General features: G+C 33.2%; 1 protein-coding gene across 1 annotated transcript; it reads left to right on the top strand.

The window, feature by feature from the left end:
- Positions 1 to 12370: 12370 nt before the first annotated feature.
- On the top strand, positions 12371 to 14185 carry LOC141673901 (uncharacterized). Its single transcript, XM_074480628.1, has 3 exons — positions 12371 to 12896; positions 13008 to 13398; positions 13573 to 14185. The coding sequence occupies exons 1-3, from the start codon at positions 12371 to 12373 to the stop codon at positions 14183 to 14185; spliced, it is 1530 nt and encodes a 509-aa protein (XP_074336729.1).
- The last annotated feature ends 5455 nt before the right edge of the window (positions 14186 to 19640 follow it).

Raw genomic sequence — 19640 nt, 5'->3', positions numbered from 1 at the left:
TGAACCAAAAGCTTCTTGGCACAATTTAAAAGAGGTTGTTTGACCATTACTTGAGGCTTCATTTGCCCAAATCCACAGACGTTTTAAAGCATGAAGATAATTTGGACCCATTTCAACCACATACTCTTCAACACAATCCTTGACATGTTTCCATTTCTTTACAGCATTTTTCTTCCCTCCCTGAAAAGGAAAAATGAAAACCAAATTAAAGGTGAACGAACATGTACAAAATTAGGTAATATTCTCTTATAAATTTAACAGTTAGACAAAGTTTAATCTTTTTAGGTTCTACCACCAGTGCGACAGATGTGTTGCTTCTAGTATAAGGTCTCTTGGCCAAGCTATGTACGGTCTAACCGCTTCATTTACAGTTTTGATTTCGTCCCCGACTGGAACGGGAATTGCAGCAGATCCACTGACTACACGAGTGATTGATACTCATGCATTTTCTTTTGCGAGTGGCAATCCGTGCAGAATTTTCTCCCCACGTAAAACATCATTTCCCATTATTGCATTAGCAACAACATTGTCTGGGGTCTCAATGGCTAACATCCACTCCAAAGAACTGACTTCAGTCTCAACACCCTTTTTGACCATAGTCTCCACCTCAGCTCCAACTTGGTCAGCATCAGCTCCAAATTGTTCAACATCAACTCCAATTTCTTCCACATCAGCTCCAGCTTCTTCCATATCTTTCACTTCCTCATTATTTTCTTTTGCATTGTTATCTTCAATAAGTTCCAACTTCTTCTTCACACATTCAATCCCATCTAAGGCCTTCAGAATGCCATCTCCACCCTTAGAACAACTCCCTTGTTGTGAATCAATATTTGGACTGCCCTCAGACCTTACATTCTTTACCATACAACTTGCTTTCAACTTTTCTATTTCAGATGTCCAAAATGCATCTCTTTATTTCACAATATTGTTCGTCTCCTCTGCCAAATACTTTTGAACACTCTCTTGTATTCTCTCATCCATGGTCCTTTTCTTCCTTTATCTTGGAAGATTAAAGTAGGTTGATTGTTTTACATGAACCCCTTGTCCACGTACTCGTCCTTTGTGCTCCGCGTTACCGAGCACTTTTTCCAAAACATCATCAACACCAGAAACTGTTACTTCTCCTTCACGGACTGCCTTTTTAATCTTCGCCTACAAATGATCAAAACATAAAAAAAGTTAAATAATATACAACTAGTTAGATAGTATCTTGCAGCCTATGTTTCATTCAAAAAGAAAGGAAAGACTTACAATCTCTTCAGCAACTTTTTTAACTTCTTCATTCTGAAAATTTCCTTCCTCATCTTGACGCGCTCGGACCCAAGTGTCTGACCTATCTATCTCTGTTGTGGGATCAGATTCAGTCTGCATGTACAAGAATGTTTGAAAGCAACAATATTACTAACAATGCCTTGGCAATAACTAGGAAATAAAAGAAGTAGAGGTTTCATGATCGCTAACCATTTCTTGTTCTAGATTGGCATAACCTTTGCGAGACATACGGTGATTATATATATTCAACTCCCTTCTTTTTGATTGCTTGTCATGAATTTCGTATACAAAAGCCTTCAAGTGTTAGCAAAAAAGATGCTCTAGTCAATAATTGCTAAAAAATCACAAAATTGATAACGTAAATAGTGCAAAAAATATAGTTACCAGAAATTCATATGTTGTGCGTTGTGCAATGAACATGTCCCAATGAGCCTTCTCAATAAAATTGTAATCTTCTGGAGGATACTTCAGCGCCTCAGGTTCATGAATATAAGGCAATACATACTTTCTAGTTAGATTGCTTTTGAACTCCCCCCACTTCTGGCATGCAGAGTTTAACACCTACTTTTGCGCCGAAGGGGGTACTTCGAACGCCATCTGCATGAGTAACAATTTATAAAATTTTATGAGTAACCAGCCATATAGTACTGTAGTTGTATATAATTAAGTAGTGGGATGAAATGTTGTACCTTCACACAATCCCATATCTTATTTTTTGTTTCTTTTGGAACTAACTTCCACGAGGAATACATAATTGGGGACTTAGTTCTTGCAAGAACCCCAATATAAGATTGCATCTCCGTAGCTGCATCACCATACGGCTCACCTTTCCCATTGAATAAGACCTCCTTTTTTATTCCCAAAATCTTTCGTCTGAAAATTCTATGCATTGTCACAGGCCCACGTCTCAACAACTGAAGTCCTTCTTTCTTCTTTGGTGGTGGCTTCTCTGTCACTCGCTTCCTTTTCTTTGTCAATTGCTTTTGCAAGTTGCTTGAAATAGCTTGCTTTTTAACGGATACAGGGGAAGAATTGCTTGTGTTAGGATAAGTCTCCATCGACTGATTCTTTTTCAGCGCCGTGATAAGTAACTTGGCTGCTCATGCATTAGGAGCAGATTGTGTCCTCTTGATTTTGTTCAAAGGGGCCATAATCTGTAGTAACAAAGCATGTATTAAAATCATACAAGAATAGTATTCTCCTGCATACTAGAAAATTACAAATACCCAAATAGTACTAAAAAGATTGAGACATATATTCAAAATAAAAATAAAAATAGAAATATTAAATTAAAAACATGAAACCTACAAATAGAGCATGCATATAAAATCCACAAATAGAAAATTGAGGCATACATGCATACTAAAAATCAGAAAACACAACTGATTCAAAACTCGACCCATAAAAAGATTTAAATCCACAAACCCACTAACCAAACCCATCAAAATAACAAAACCCACAAATAGAGCATGTATATAAACCCATAAATGAAATCCGCAAATAGAGCATACACATGAAACCCACAAATAGAGCATGCATATAAAACCCACAAATAGAAAATTGAGGCATACATGCATACTAAAAATCAGAAAACACACAAAAAGATTCAAAACTCAACAACCTGTAAAAAGATTCAAATCCACAAACCCACTAACCAAACCCATCAAAATAATGAAACCCATGCATGTTATAAACACATTCATCAAAAAATTAAAAGAACACAAAACACAAAACGAGACTAAAATGAGAAAGATGAGGGGGAGAGAGAGGTTACCTAATTGGAAACGAGAGAGAATGGGAAACGAGAGAGGGAGAGGGAGAGAGAGAGAGAGAGAGAGAGAGAGAGAGAGAGAGAGAGAGATTAGAAAGGGGGGAGTAATTGGGTAATTGGGGGAGGGTCGACCTAATTGAGGGTTTTGGGGGGAGAATGGGTAAATTTTTGAAATAATTTGGGGTTAGGGGGGAATAACGGGGAGGGAAGTAGAATTGGGGAAAAAGATAGTTAAATTATTAAACAAAAATATATTAAATATAAAATATAAGTAAAAAACTAATATTTTGAAGAAAAAATTAAAAGAAATATAATTTCTAGTTAAATTATATTATATGGTTGAAACAAGATTAATAAGTTGACCCGTTTTATCGACATTAGTCGGTAAAATTGGTTTTTAAAAAATTAAATTTAATATTCTTAAAAGAAACGTTAAAATTATTAAATGTGAAAAAATGACATAAATGAGTCTAAATATTATCCTTTTTCGATATTACTAATCGTATTGATTACCAAATATTATTTATCAAATCGAACTGCATATAATTAAGAGAATCGGTTGTTGGTATATATATAATTGGTACAATGTGCTTTGAACTTATATGGCATTGATGAATAACGTGTTCATGTACTAATGAAGATTTAAATACATCTCGTAAATAGATACACAATTTTTTTCACAATACTTACATTGTGTATTAAAATTGCTTATACGGTATGTCACGATTTCACATCACAATTCGCTAATATAATATCCCGTAATTTTTAGAATTAGATTAATAATAAAATAATAAAATTAAAAGGATTAAAATTTGATAAGGACTAGGATTTAAAATTAAATTAGAGTTTTGGGCCTAAAATTTGGATCAGATTCTAATATGGATAACTTATGGGTTAAGATATAGGGTTTTCTATCGTTATAAATAGATCTATTCGTCTTCCTCGTTTTTATTATAAAATTCGTAGGGCTCATTTCAGCATAAACCAGCACTCTTGTAAAATTCGTAGAAAATTCATCGTGAGTCGGAATTCAGTGATTCTGGACTTTTCGGAAAGATCTTTTCGTTCTCTACAACTTTTGTGTTTCATGATTTCCAAGAAAACATTGTTTATAGGGTCAAACAGTGCAAATAAGGATCTGATCAGAATTGGAGTCATAGAGAAGATCGAAATTTTAGATGTTTCGTTCTTGATGGGTTGCTAAGGATTGATTGTGTAACTAATGTGAATTATCTGTTTGCGTGATTGAGGCAAGTAACTTTCGTTGCTCTGTATTATTTGTTACTTACGTGTTCTGTAAGTGATTATTCGTTGTTCCGTATATTTTGAAACTTGAATTATCTGTTTGATTACGCAAGTGAATCTTTATTGCTCCGTATTATTGTGTAATGTATCTTATATTATTTGATTCATGTGCTCAAATATTTGTTTTGATTGTTGTATGTATGAAATTAATATGTGATTGATAAGAAATGAATTCAAATAAATCCCCAGTCTTAATCACGTATAAGAATTAGAATCCGATCACTGGACAGTGTGATACTTAGAACTTAAAACTAGTTTGCACACGTTCCGGAACACATCGATACCTTGTCAAGCTTTAGTTGCACTTGACGAGGGACATGAACTAGCCCCCCATCGAATAAGATTAGAACTCGGTCACTTGGGAAGTGTGGCATAAAGTATAAGATGCCAGTCACTGACAAAGTGTGGCATAAGGTGTGATTTAGGACTGTGAGACTAAAGATAAGAATTTGTTATTAAGATTTATTGATTGGTTAATAATTTTGATTATGTGGATTATAGAATATGTTTGATTATGATTATTGATTAAATCGTGTGCATCTTTGTTCACCTTGTAATCGAATATATGTGTGATTTTGTGTGATCTGTGTTATGTGTCAAGCATGTTTAATTTCTGTTTTCGAAAAAGATTTAAAATATTATTTTGAGCCGTCAAACGGTAGTTGCTTGCTGGGCTTCGCCGCTCATTCTTATAATATTTCAGGTTTTGTCTAAGACTCGAGTTGGTTAGTATTGGAGTTCGAGGACCTTAGGTTTGGAGTAGATTGACTGTTGTACTTCCGTTAGCTGTGTTTTTGTAATAGTAATCTCTGTAATAGAATTTTGGATTAATAATTGTATTTTGTTTTAGTTTTCGATTTAGAATTAATAGTCTGAAAGTACGTGTCATTACAGTTGGTATCAAGAGCAGGCTGTTCTTCGGAGTGTGTTAGTTATGGGACTAGTACATTCCCTAGGATTCGATCTTGTGGACCATAGTTTAAGTTTGTCCTATAGGAGATTAGCGAGAGTAGACGTATAGGTTTGTGGTGAATTTGGGAACCAAATTCTTTTTAAGGAGGGTAGTATGTAATATCCCGTAATTTTTAGAATTAGATTAATAATAAAATAATAGAACTAAAATGATTAAAATTTGATAAGGACTAGGATTTAAAATTGAATTAGAGTTTTGGGCCTAAAAATTTGGATCAGATTCTAATATGGATAAATTATGGGTTAAGATATAGGGTTTTGTATCGTTATAAATAGATCTATTCGTCTTCCTCTTTTTTATTCATAAAATTCATAGGGCTCTTTTCAGCATAAATCAGCAGTTTTGTAAAATTCGTAGAAATTTATCGTGAGTCAGAATTCAGTGATTCTGGACTTTTCAGAAAGATCTTTTCCTTCTATACAACTTTCGTGTTTCATGTTTTCCAATAAAATATCGTTTATAGGGTCAAACAGTGCAAATAAGGATCTAATCAGAATTGGAGTCATGGAGAAGATCGAGATTTTAGATGTTTCATTTTTGATGGGTTGCTAAGGATTGATTGTGTAACTAATGTGAATTATCTGTTTGCGTGATTGAGGCAAGTAACTTTCGTTGCTCTGTATTATTTGTTACTTACGTGTTCTGTAAGTGATTATTCGTTGTTCCGTATATTTTGAAATTCAATTATCTGTTTGATTACGCAAGTGAATCTTTATTGCTCCGTATTATTGTGTAATGTATCTTATATTATTTGATTCATGTGCTCAAATATTTGTTTTGATTGTCGTATGTATGAAATTAATATGTGATTGATAAGAAACGAATTCAAATAAATCTCCAGTCTTAATCACTTATAAGAATTAGAATCCGATCACTGGACAGTGTGATACTTAGAATTTAGAACTAGTTTGTGCACATTCCGGAACACATCATTACCTTGTCAAGCTTTGGTTGTACTTGACAAGGGACGTGAACTAGCCCCCCATCGAATAAGAATTAGAACCCGGTCACTTGGGAAGTGTGGCATAAAGTATAAGATGCCAGTCACTGGCAAAGTGTGGCATAAGGTGTGATTTAGGACTGTGGGACTAAATATAAGAATTTGTTATTAAGATTTATTGATTGATTAATAATTTTGATTATGCGGATTATAGAATGTGTTTGATTATGATTATTGATTATATCGTTTGCATCTTTGTTCACCTTATTATCGAATATATGTGTGATTTTGTGTGATCTGTGTTATGTGTCAAGCATGTTTAATTTCTGTTTTCGAAAAAGATTTAAAATATTATTTTGAGCCGTCAAATGGTAGTTGTTTGCTGGGCTTCGCCGCTCATTCTTATAATATTTCAGGTTTTGTCTAAGACTCGAGTTGGTTAGTATTGGAGTTCGAGGACCTTAGGTTTGGAGTAGATTGACTGTTGTACTTCCGTTAGCTGTGTTTTTGTAATAGTAATCTCTGTAATAGAATTTTGGATTAATAATTGTATTTTGTTTTAGTTTTTGATTTAGAATTAATAGTCTGAAAGTGCGCGTCGTTACAGTTGGTATCAAGAGCAGGCTGTTCTTCGGAGTGTGTTAGTTATAGGACTAGTACATTCCCTAGGATTCGATCTTGTGGACCATAGTTTAAGTTTGTCCTATAGGAGACTAGCGAGAGTAGACGTATAGGTTTGTGGTGAATTTGGGAACTAAATTCTTTATAAGGAGGGTAGTATGTAATATCACGTAATTTTTAGAATTAGATTAATAATAGAATAATAGAATTAAAAGGATTAAAATATGATAAGGACTAGGATTTAAAATTGAATTAGAGTGTTCGGCCTAAAATTTGGATCAGATTCTAATATGGATAACTTATGGGTTAAGATATAGGGTTTTGTATCGTTATAAATAGATCTATTCGTCTTCCTCGTTTTTATTCATAAAATTCGTAGGGCTCTTTTCAGCATAAATCAGCAGTCTTGTAAAATTCGTAGAAAATTCATCGTGAGTCGGAATTCAGTGATTCTGGACTTTTCAGAAAGATATTTTCCTTCTATAAAACTTTTGTGTTTAATGTTTTCCAATAAAACATCGTTTATAGGGTGAAACAGTGCAAATAAGGATCTAATCAGAATTGGAGTCATGGAGAAGATCGAGATTTTAGATGTTTCGTTTTTGATGGGTTGCTAAGGATTGATTGTGTAACTAATGTGAATTATCTGTTTGCGTGATTGAGGCAAGTAACTTTTTTTGCTCTGTATTATTTGTTACTTACGTGTTCTGTAAGTGATTATTCGTTGTTCCGTATATTTTGAAACTTGAATTATTTGTTTGATTACGCAAGTGAATCTTTATTGCTCCATATTATTGTGTAATGTATCTTATATTGTTTGATTCATGTGCTCAAATATTTGTTTTGATTGTCGTATGTATGAAATTAATATGTGATTGATAAGAAACGAATTCAAATAAATCCCCAGTCTTAATCACGTATAAGAATTAGAATCCGATCACTGGACAGTGTGATACTTAAAATTTTAAACTAGTTTGCACACATTCCGGAACACATCGATACCTTGTCAAGCTTTAGTTGTACTTGACGAGGAACGTGAACTAGCCCCCATTGAATAAGAATTAGAACTCGGTCACTTGGGAAGTGTGGCATAAAGTATAAGATGCCAGTCACTGGCAAAGTGTGGCATAAGGTGTGATTTAGGACTGTGGGACTAAAGATAAGAATTTATTATTAAGATTTATTGATTGTTTAATAATTTTGATTATGTGGATTATAGAATGTGTTTGATTATGATTATTGATTATATCGTGTGCATCTTTGTTCACCTTGTTATCGAATATATGTGTGATTTTGTGTGATCTGTGTTATGTGTCAAGCATGTTTAATTTCTGTTTTCAAAAAAGATTTAAAATATTATTTTGAGCCGTCAAACGGTAGTTGTTTGCTGGGCTTCGCCGCTCATTATTATAATATTTCAGGTTTTGTCTAAGACTCGAGTTGGTTAGTATTGGAGTTCAAGGACCTTAGGTTTGGAGTAGATTGACAGTTGTACTTCTGTTAGCTGTGTTTTTGTAATAGTAATCTCTGTAATAGAATTTTGGATTAATAATTGTATTTTGTTTTAGTTTTCGATTTAGAATTAATAGTCTGAAAGTGCGCGTCGTTACAGTTGGTATCAAGAGCAGGCTGTTCTTCGGAGTGTGTTAGTTATGGGACTAGTACATTCCCTAGGATTCGATCTTGTGGACCATAGTTTAAGTTTGTCCTATAGGAGATTAGTGAGAGTAGACGTATAGGTTTGTGGTGAATTTGGGGACCAAATTCTTTTTAAGGAGGGTAGTATGTAATATCCCGTAATTTTTAGAATTAGATTAATAATAGAATAATAGAATTAAATGGATTAAAATTTGATAAGGACTAGGATTTAAAATTGAATTAGAGTTTTGGGCCTAAAATTTGGATCAGATTCTAATATGGATAACTTATGGGTTAAGATATAGGGTTTTGTACCGTTATAAATAGATCTATTCGTCTTCCTCATTTTTATTCATAAAATTCGTAGGGCTCTTTTCAGCATAAATCAGCAGTCTTGTAAAATTCGTAGAAAATTCATCGTGAGTCGGGATTCAGTGATTTTGGACTTTTCGGAAAGATCTTTTCGTTCTCTACAACTTTCGTGTTTCATTTTTTCCAATAAAACATCGTTTATAGGGTCAAACAGTGCAAATAATTCTAAATCAAAAACAAAAACAAAATACAATTATTAATCCAAAATTCTATTACAGAGATTACTATTACAAAAACACAGCTAACGGAAGTACAACAGTCAATCTACTCCAAATCTAAGGTCCTCGAACTCCAATACTAACCAACTCGAGTCTTAGACCAAACCTGAAATATTATAAGAATGAGCGGCGAAGCCCAGCAAGCAACTACCGTTTGACGGCTCAAAATAATATTTTAAATCTTTTTCGAAAACAGAAATTAAACATGCTTGACACATAACACAGATCACACAAAATCACACATATATTCGATAACAAGGTGAACAAAGATGCACACGATATAATCAATAATCATAATCAAACACATTCTATAATCCACATAATCAAAATTATTAATCAATCAATAAATCTTAATAACAAATTCTTATCTTTAGTCCCACAGTCCTAAATCACACCTTATGCCACACTTTGCCAGTGACTGGCATCTTATACTTTATGCCACACTTCCCAAGTGACCGGGTTCTTATTCTTATTCGATGGAGGGCTAGTTCACGTCCCTCGTCAAGTGCAACTAAAGCTTGACAAGGTATCGATGTGTTCCGGAACGTGCGCAAACTAGGTCTAAGTTCTAAGTATCACACTGTCCAGTGATCGGATTCTAATTCTTATACGTGATTAATACTGGGGATTTATTTGAATTCGTTTCTTATCAATCACATATTAATTTCATACATACGATAATCAAAAAAATATTTGAGCACATGAATCAAACAATATAAGATATATTACACAATAATACGGAGCACTAAAGATTCATTTGCGTAATCAAACAGATAATTCAAGTTTCAAAATATACGGAACAACGAATAATCACTTACAGAACACGTAAGTAACAAATAATATAGAGCAACGAAAGTTACTTGCCTCAATCACGCAAACAGATAATTCACATTAGTTACACAATCAATCCTTAGCAACCCATCAAAAACGAAATATCTAAAATCTCGATTTTCTCAATGACTCCAATTCTGATCAGATCCTTATTTGCACTGTTTGACCCTATAAACGATATTTTATTGGAAAACATGAAACACGAAAGTTGTAGAGAATGAAAAGATCTTTCCGAAAAGTCCAAAATCACTGAATTCCGACTCACGATGAATTTTTTACGAATTTTACAAGACTGCCGATTTATGCGGAAAAGAGCCCTACGAATTTTATGAATAAAAACGAGGAAGACGAATAGATATATTTATAATGATACGACACCCTATATCTTAACCCACAAGTTATCCATATTAGAATCTGATCCAAATTTTAGGCCCAAAACTCTCTTTCAATTTTAAATCCTAGTCCTTATCAAATTTTAATCCTTTTAATTCTATTATTCTATTATTAATCTAATTCTAAAAATTACGGGATATTACAGCTAACCATGTCCTATATTCACAATATCATAAAACATGTCTAACTTATTCGCTAAAACATATAATTAGAGTAGAATATATCTACATTATACTTTTTCATTAAATAGGTATCATCCGTAATTTATCTGTTGGAGTAATTAATTGATAGTATAATTGGTACAATGTGCTTTGAACTTATATGATATTGATGAATAACGTGTTCATATACTAATCAAGATTTAAAACATCTCGTAAATAGATACACAAGTTTTTCACAATACTTACATAGTGTATTAAAATTGCTTATACGTATGGGTATGTCACGATTTCACATCACAGTTCACTAACCATGTCCTATATTCACAATATCATAAAACATGTCTAACTTATTCGCTAAAATATATAATTAGAGTAGAATATATCTACATTATACTTTTTCATTAAATAGGTGTCATCCGTAATTTATTTGTTGGAGTAAATTGTGGTCAATGTCCAAAAATTGATAATTTCACTACTACCATCGTATGATAACAAGTCAGACAACGGTTTTCCCCATAGACAACGTTTTATGCTTATATAACCGTTGTACTAGGGATTGTCATACAACATTTTCAAAATGTTAAGATTTTAAAATTTCATTATTTATGTTAATCATTGTGTCATAAGTTGTCAGACAGCAGTTTCTCGGATAGATAACGTCTTATGATTATTGAACCGTTGTACTACGTTTAGTCACACAACATATTGACGACTTCATTTTCAAAAACCGTTGTAGATATAATATGAATATAATGGTTTATTATTACTGTTAAAATATTGTGTAGTTAAAATTAATATTTAACGAAACAAAACTACGAGATTATTTAATTTGACGAACCATTATTTCAAAATTAATGAGTTTTAACAAATATTTATAAATAAATATTTAGCGAACTGAAAATAAAAAAATCTAATGTCACGATATTAATGAAATTTTAAAAATATTTATTTTGAAATAACGAAGGTTTACTTTTTTATATATGTATTTAAGAAACTATATTAGAAAATTAACGAGTTTTAGTTAAGAAATATTACTTAATTATCAAACTCTAAAAAACTAATCAACATGTTTTAACGAGCCAATATTATTTAATTATCGAACTGTAAAAACTAATTAATGAGTTATAACGAGTTAATGTTACTTCTTCATTTTATAATTAAATAGAAAATTAAATGCTCGTTCGTGAATCTTTGTCTGAACTCCATCTCCATTACTCCATCTCCATTTCTTCATTTCTTCCTCTACCTCCGTCATCTCTGTCTCTACAAGGAAGAGCTAATTGTATCTCTACAAGGAAGACTTTCTTTCATCTCTACAAGGTATTCTCACTATTTTCATCAAATTAGGATAAAATTAGGGTTCATAAATTCCTCCAAATTTTGAAACTTTGAAATTAGGTATATATCGCCTACATATGAGCTCATTATCTTAGTTTACATTAACAAGGAACTATTTTGTGCTCATTATCTGTGAAATATTCTGTAAAATAGAACTTTAATTTTACATTACTAATATTATGATTATTTCATTCTTAAATTATACTTCTACTTGCTTATATGCTAGGAGTTTTTTTGGTACAAGAAAGGTTTGATTAGATTTTTAATTAACAGTATAGTGGAAGGCTCTGAGAGTTTTGCATACATCTCATCTCATCTCATCTTAGGAAGATCCTACAAATTTTAATTAGATAATGCATATTGGTAGCATCTTGTGTTTTTGATTATATCTTTCAATCAAGACACAAGTTGATCAACAGTCATTCACAGGGCATGTGTTAATACAATGTGTTTGTACAAATCAGCAACAGGGGATCCAACTTATATTATGACCAAAATATATTTCCAACTTAATCAGTTAAAATTTGAAATTTTTGGATGTGTTGCATATTTTGGAGTATAGATAGATCATGGATAAGGGCTGATAGAAGAACACAAGAATTTAAACTAGGTGTGGATGAATTGTTGAGGTTTGTGTTAGAGCATGGGCGTGATGTAAACAAAATTAGTTGTCCATGTGTACAATGTGCACACAGTAAATCATGGAAAGCTCGAAAAGTGAAAGAACATCTTTTCCAATATGGTATCGACGAGACCTACACGTGTTGGATTTGGCATGGAGAGAATGATAGAGAACAAAGTCCAATTACCGCTGAACAAACCGATAGTTCACAATCTGTGGAACAGATCCCCATAGAAACAGATGGCGACGATGATGCGTCCCTGGATTCCGCAGATTTGTTGAACCATCTGCAATCTGAAAATGAACCGCTATATCCTGGATGTCGAGGATTTACTAAGATGAAGGCTTTAGTGAAATTATACAACTTAAAAGCAAAATTTGAAATGTCTGATTCGTGTTTCTCTGAACTGCTACTTGTAGTTGGGACAATGCTTCCAGAAGGTAACTGCCTTCCTTCTTCTTACGGTGAGGCTTCTTCTTTAGGAATGGAGTAAGAAAAAATACATGTTTGTCCAAATGACTGTCTTTTATACCGTGGTGAGATAAATGAAGATGAGACTAGCTGCCACATTTGTCAAGCCTCTAGATGGAAGAAGAACAAAAATGGAGATGAAATTGAAGGCATTCCAGCCAAGGTTCTTTGGTATTTTCCTCTATTACCGCAATTGAGAAATTTGTTCAATTCACCTAAAACGGCAAAGGATCTGACTTGGCACCACACGGAGAGAGTCAAGGATAATAAAATTTGTCATCAGGAAGATTCAAAAACATGGAAGGAAGTTGATGAGATGTGGCCTGAATTTGCTTCTGATTCTAGAAACCTGCGGATGGCATTATCATCTGATGGGTTTAATCCTTTCCATGGAAAAGGAACCGATCACTCCTCTTGGCCTGTTTTGCTATCAATTTACAATCTTCAACCATGGCTATGTATGAAAAGGAAGTATATAATGTTATGTTTATTGATATCCGGACCAACACAACCCGGAAATGATATTGATGTGTTTCTTCAACCATTGATAGAAGATCTGCAGAAATTATGGCATGGAAATCAAGTGCATGATGCATATAAGCGCGAGTCCTTTATATTGAGATGAATATTATTGTGGACAATCAGCGACTATCCTGCCTTAGGTAGCTTGTCGGGAAATATTGTGAAAAGCTATAACGGTTGTGTAGTATGTGTTGATCAAACAAAAGCTACTAGGCTACCTAATTACCGAAAGACAGTAGTTATGAGGCATCGAAGGTGGTTGACACGTGACCACCCATATCGAAAACAGAAAGTGGCTTTCGATAACACTATTGAGAAGGGTTCTGCACCTATACCTTTAACAGGGGAGGAAGTATTTCAAAGAGTACAATATCTACAAGGCCATGTCTATGGTAAGACACAACGAAAACCTGGACGAAAAAAAGGAGATCCTCGACCAGTTTGGAAGAAACTTTCCATATTTTTTCAACTCGAGTACTGGAAGTTCTTGCCAGTGAGGCATATCCTCGATGTCATGCATATTGAGAAAAACATATGTGAAGCTTTGTTAGGTACCTTGCTAAATATACCAAAAAAGACAAAAGACAAGGAATCTGTTCCTCTTGACATGGCTGTAATGGGAATAAGATTGAATTTGAGGCCCGAAACGGCAGGGAAGAAGGAGAAATTATCGCTGGCATCTTGGAATTTGACACATTCTGAAAAAAAACTATTTGCTCATCATTTTTGGGAATGAAGTTGCCTGATGGATTTTGTTCTAATATTAGGAGCTTGGTATCGATGAAAACTCTCCGACTTACCAGAATGAAATCCCATGACTGCCATATGATTTTGCATCACCTACTCTCAATTGCAATTCAATCGTCACTGCATAAAAAGGTCAGGGACACCGTTATTAGATTTTGTCTGTTCTTTAAGGCTATTTGTAGCAAAGTTATTGAAGCCGATAAATTGGAAAAAATGCAGTCTCAACTAATTATAACAATATGCCAACTTGAAAAATATTTCCCCCTTCCTTGTTTGACATAATGATTCACCTTTCGATTCATCTTGTGCGAGAGGTTGAGCTATGCGGGCCAATTTTCCTTAGGTGGATGTATCCGTTCGAAAGGTACATGAAAATATTTAAAGGATATGTAAGGAACAGGGCTCGCGCGGAGGGTTGTATTGCTGAGGCATATATTGCTGAGGAGGCAGTTGAGTGTTTGGTTAACTTTGAGGAATCGACTGTCGAAGTTCCAGAAAATGGCAGACGTACAAAGGATGCAATATGCAGACCACTATCTGGTGCAACAATGATCACCCCGAGCACCAAAGATTTGTACCTTGCGCATTTGTGTGTCCTACAAAATAGTACGGATGTTGTGCCATATTTTGAGTAAGTATTTTTATTATCCTTCATGCACAGTTTAGTTATAACCATACCTATATCATAATTCTTTACATCTGCCATTTTAATTGTAGTGAACACTTGTCATTTTTGATGGACCAATTTCCGGAACGTGGAAATGACGAAATCTGGCTAAAGAATAAGCAAAATGAAACTTTCCCAAAATGGTTTAAAGAAAAGGTTTTACGTTTGCTTAATTGTTAATATCCAGTCATTTACCTCCATTGTTATTATTGGAAACCTTACAAATTATGTGTAATTTAATTTTTCACAGATTGCATCAAATTTACTAGATGGAGAGGAGGTACCACAACATATAAGGTGGGTTGCAGACGGGCCTAATAACGATGTGCCTACATTTAGTGGCTACAAGGTGCATGGGGTTACATTTAGCACCAAGTCTCGTGATGATGCGCGTCAAGTTCAGTGTAGTGGAGTGTGTGTAGATGCTGATACAATGATTGTGCAGGGTACGGACAAAAATATTCAGCATACATCACATACATACTACGGTGTTATAAATTTTATATGGGAGTTGGACTATAACAGCTTTAGGATCCCTCTTTTTCTCTGTAAGTGGGTGGATATGAACAGAGGAATCAATGTCGATGAATTAGGATATACATTAGTTAATTTGAATAGACCTGGTTTTTTTAATGATCCATTTGTGTTGGCAACACATGTTAAGCAGATCTGTTATATCGACGATCCTCTTGAAAAATTGTGGTCCGTAGTGTTGAAATTTCCCGAAAGAAAACACTATGATGATAGCGAAAATGAAAATGAGGAATCCGTGGAAGTAGAGCTTGAGTCTGAGTTTTTTGAGCCCAACTTACCAGATGATGATTTTGACGATGATGCTAGTTACATCAGGGATGTAGATGAACAAATTCCACTAGATTGATTTTTTTATATTTCAGTATTGCTATGTATAACTTTAAATTTTGGTTTGGTGATGTTTGTTGTTCATGGTGGTTGTTATGTTTGCTCCAAATGGATAATATATTTGTTTTCCTGTCCATTAGTTGTTTAGAAATGAAAGGGATCCACTCTTTCTGTCAATTGTTTTAAAAAAAATACAGTGGTATAGACAAGCGTTTTATATTCAAAATCTTGTCTGAATATTTCATAGACAACAAGGCAGAAACGTTTGTGTGATTAAAGACAACACTTCCGGGACTGTTGTGTGATATGTTTAACACACAATGCAAACACAACCAATTGTGTGAAATGGAATACAACAACGGAAATATAAAACCATTGTCTCATATTTTACAATGGTTTTATATTTCCGTTGTATGAACCATATTAAAACAATAGATTTTACAAACTATTTTGCATTGTTTAACAACAGTTTTCTGAACTATTGTGTGAAATGTCTACCAACAATTTTCTAAAACCATTGTCTCATGTTTTACAACGGTTACTTTTTCGGTTGTATGAAATATATGAAGACAATAGTTCTTAAAAACTATTGTGCAAACTCCTTTTTTTGGTGATTTTTTTCACAACGGTTCATAAAACCGTTGTATGAATCTGGTTTACACAATGGTTATTGGAGGGTAAAATAAAACTATTGTCTTTTATTTCAGGACAATGGTTTTTTTTTCATCTGTTGTCTGACAAGTGTTGTCTGATGCTGTTTTTCTTGTAGTGACGTCATTTCCTTCCAATGCTCTTCTCTTTACAATATTTATATAGTAGTTTTTAGATAAATTGATTATGACATACTTTTTTGACAAAAAATATGCATGTAAGAACACACACCATTATGGCAATGTATAAATGTAGAATACACATGCTAACATGGATCCTATGTAATATTCCGTAATTTTTTAGAATTCGGTTAATAAAAGAATAATAGAAAAAAAATGATTAAAATTAGATAAGGACTAGGATTTAAAATTGGGTTAGACTATTGGGCCTAAAATTTGGATCAGATTCTAATATGGATAACTTGTAGGTTAAGATATAGGGTTTTGTATCGTTATAAATACATCCTATTCGTTTTCCTCGTTTTTAATATCAAAATTCGTAGGGGCTTTTCTTCATAAATCAGCAGTCTTGTAAAATTCGTAGTAAATTCATGGTGAGTTGGAATTCAGTGATTCTGGACTTTTCGGAAAGCTTTTTTCGTTCTCTACAACTTTCGTGTTTCGTGTTTTTCAAGATAACATCGTTTAGAGGGTCAGAAAGAGTAAATTCAGAGCTAATCAGGTTTTGAGGTAAGTTTTCGATCGATCTTGCAAGTGTTTTCAAAATTGTGTGTTGTGCGTTTATATTTGATTACCAAAACTTGGGCCAAGTGATCATATATTTGATATTATTATGTGATAGAGAATATGTATCGATGTATATATATGATGTCTAGATGATAATTTGAGATCTTTGATTTGTGCCATGGTTTGTGAAAATATCGAATAAGAACTTAGGACCGCAGTCACCGGATTGTAGTGACAGTTTTATGAAAATTTAGGACCGTTATCACCGGGTTGTAGTGGTCGTGGCATGGATTATGGGTTTTGAATTATTGTTGTTATGTGATTATATGTATTGTGTGTATCGAATAAGAATAAGCATAAGAATATATCTCGAAAGTGTGTGTTTCGTATATCATATCGTATAAAATATTATATTTTGTTATATGTGTATAAGTTGCTTGGCCTACTAGTTGGATCGATTATTTTCTTGATGGGCTTCGTAGCTCATTCTTACAATTTCAGGTTTCGTCCAAGGTTCGAGTTGGATAGCATTGGTGTTCGAGGACCTTAGTTTTGGAGTAGATTGACTTTTGAACCGCTTACGTTAGCTGCGCTTTTGTAATAGTCACTTTTGTAATAAAATTTTGGATTAATAAGTTGGATTTTGTATTAGTTTTGATTTAGATTTAATAGTCCGAAAGTGCGGGCTGTTACATCCTACTTTTCTTTAGTTACATTATTAATTGAGAGTGTACTGCACAGTGCCCAAATATTTGATTAAGTAGTCACACTCTTGGTTATGGTCAAAGCCAAGTTTGATTAGATTATAATCATACAATGTTACATCGAATTGAAAGAAACCAAGTTCAGAAGATGTGTGAGAAACTCCTCGATGATTTTGAGAGCAACCTTGTCTTTGCCACTTCCTCATGAATTAAAATCCAGCATACAAAAACAATAAACACACACACATACAAATTAAAAGAAACCTAAATAGAAAGAAATATGAAGAAAATACAGAATCTCGACCAGATAACCAGTGGCTTGAAAAAAGACTGTTGATAATAAAATGTTATTTCTAATTGCTTCAGTGATTTCACTTCTAATTTTCTTTTTCTTTTTCTTTTTTCTGTAAGAAAAAGATGAAGATGATTGCAGAAAAGAAAGTAAACACCGGAGTTAATCAGAATGTTGTTGTTAAAACCACACCGGTTGTGATTTTCATAAATAATCATAACCTAAATGGATTCATCATTCACAAATCTCATAACTTCATTTTTTTCACAAATTTGATCAGCCCAATAACATGTATAGATGATAAGATAACGATTTTACTGAAATACCCTTTTATTATTCAAGAAGTTTGGATTGAATTGACGGAAGTCATTTAAATGGCTAAAAAATATTTTTTATAGTCATCAAAGTGCTTGATTTTAAAAATCATCCATCAAAATGCAAAAACAATATACTTGCTACAATGCAATTTACTCTTATTTAAACACAATTATATTAGATTAAAAATGCATTTTACAAGTGTATAAAGAAAACATTGCATTCCCGAGCAAAGAAGAAAAGAAAACTGTTGGGAATATGTTGTAGATTTGATGATAACTTAACAAAATACTATAAATAGATAGGTTAAATGATTTTGTAACCATTAATTGATGGAGTAGCTTGTATTAAAAAAGTTTGTAGCGAATTTCTGTATGCAACAAACAGCTTAGAAGTTTAGAAGTTTTAGTGAATTATGAGTCATGTTGACTACTAGAAAGATATACAAAATAAGTTGGCTAACTGTATATAGAAGATGCCTTCTAATTTTATATAAGTGAAAGAGTGTCAACTGCTAAGGAGTTTATCATCAACGGATAAACTTGAAGCTTCAACCGATGACTCAAGACACTTTCAAAGGATAATCCATTAGAGACTCAACGGATAACTCAAGTGAAGTATCAACGGATATTGTTGAAGTCTCAACGGATAATAGATTCAAATAACAGTTGAAAGCGACTTGACAGTCACATGGGTTGATTGTATACAAAAGGAATGTGGCATCCTGCTTGCATGTTTTAAAGAACAAAGAAACATTTCCATTTCCATGCTTAATTAAAGATATTCAAAGATGCTGGATAGAGAAATAAAGTAACATGTGAATAGACTTAGCTTCTTGTTTTTACTATTTGTCTTATTCATATATAATTTGGTAGTATATAAACCAAATGTAGCAAGTGTTAATAATCGATCGAACAAGAGTGTGAAATAGAAGTTGAACAGAGAAATAGATCAAGCTACATCTGTTAGGAATTCTCTCTATTCATCTTTGAAGAAACATTTGTAAGCAGCTGTGTGCATTCTTGTATCACAGAGTTCTCGAATCTATATATATCTCTGGTGAAAAGTTCAATCCACCAGAAAGTTTTTAAACTATCTTATTTAATTACTTTGTGTTTGAATACTTGAATTCTTTTAATCCGCACTACTGCATATTCATTCACAGTTTTATATATTCAAAAATATTTTAAATTTCTAAGAGAAACCAAAATTCTATTCAACCCCCTTCTGTAATTTTGTTGTTAGATTGTTAGGGAATAACAATTGAT

Source organism: Apium graveolens, chromosome 7, assembly GCF_009905375.1.
Source record: "Apium graveolens cultivar Ventura chromosome 7, ASM990537v1, whole genome shotgun sequence".
Classification (NCBI taxonomy): Eukaryota; Viridiplantae; Streptophyta; class Magnoliopsida; order Apiales; family Apiaceae; genus Apium; species Apium graveolens.
Note: the sequence above shows the minus strand (reverse complement) of the source record. Positions and strands in the feature narration are given on the sequence as shown.

Excerpts from the sequence above, each read along its gene's own strand:
- LOC141673901 (XM_074480628.1), top strand. The coding sequence starts at position 12,371 with ATGTGTTGCATATTTTGGAGTATAGATAGATCATGGATAAGGGCTGAT. Across the intron at positions 12,897-13,007 it reads TGGGACAATGCTTCCAGAAG|ATGAGACTAGCTGCCACATT; the intron begins GTAACTGCCTTC and ends AGATAAATGAAG. Across the intron at positions 13,399-13,572 it reads TGGCTATGTATGAAAAGGAA|CGACTATCCTGCCTTAGGTA; the intron begins GTATATAATGTT and ends GTGGACAATCAG.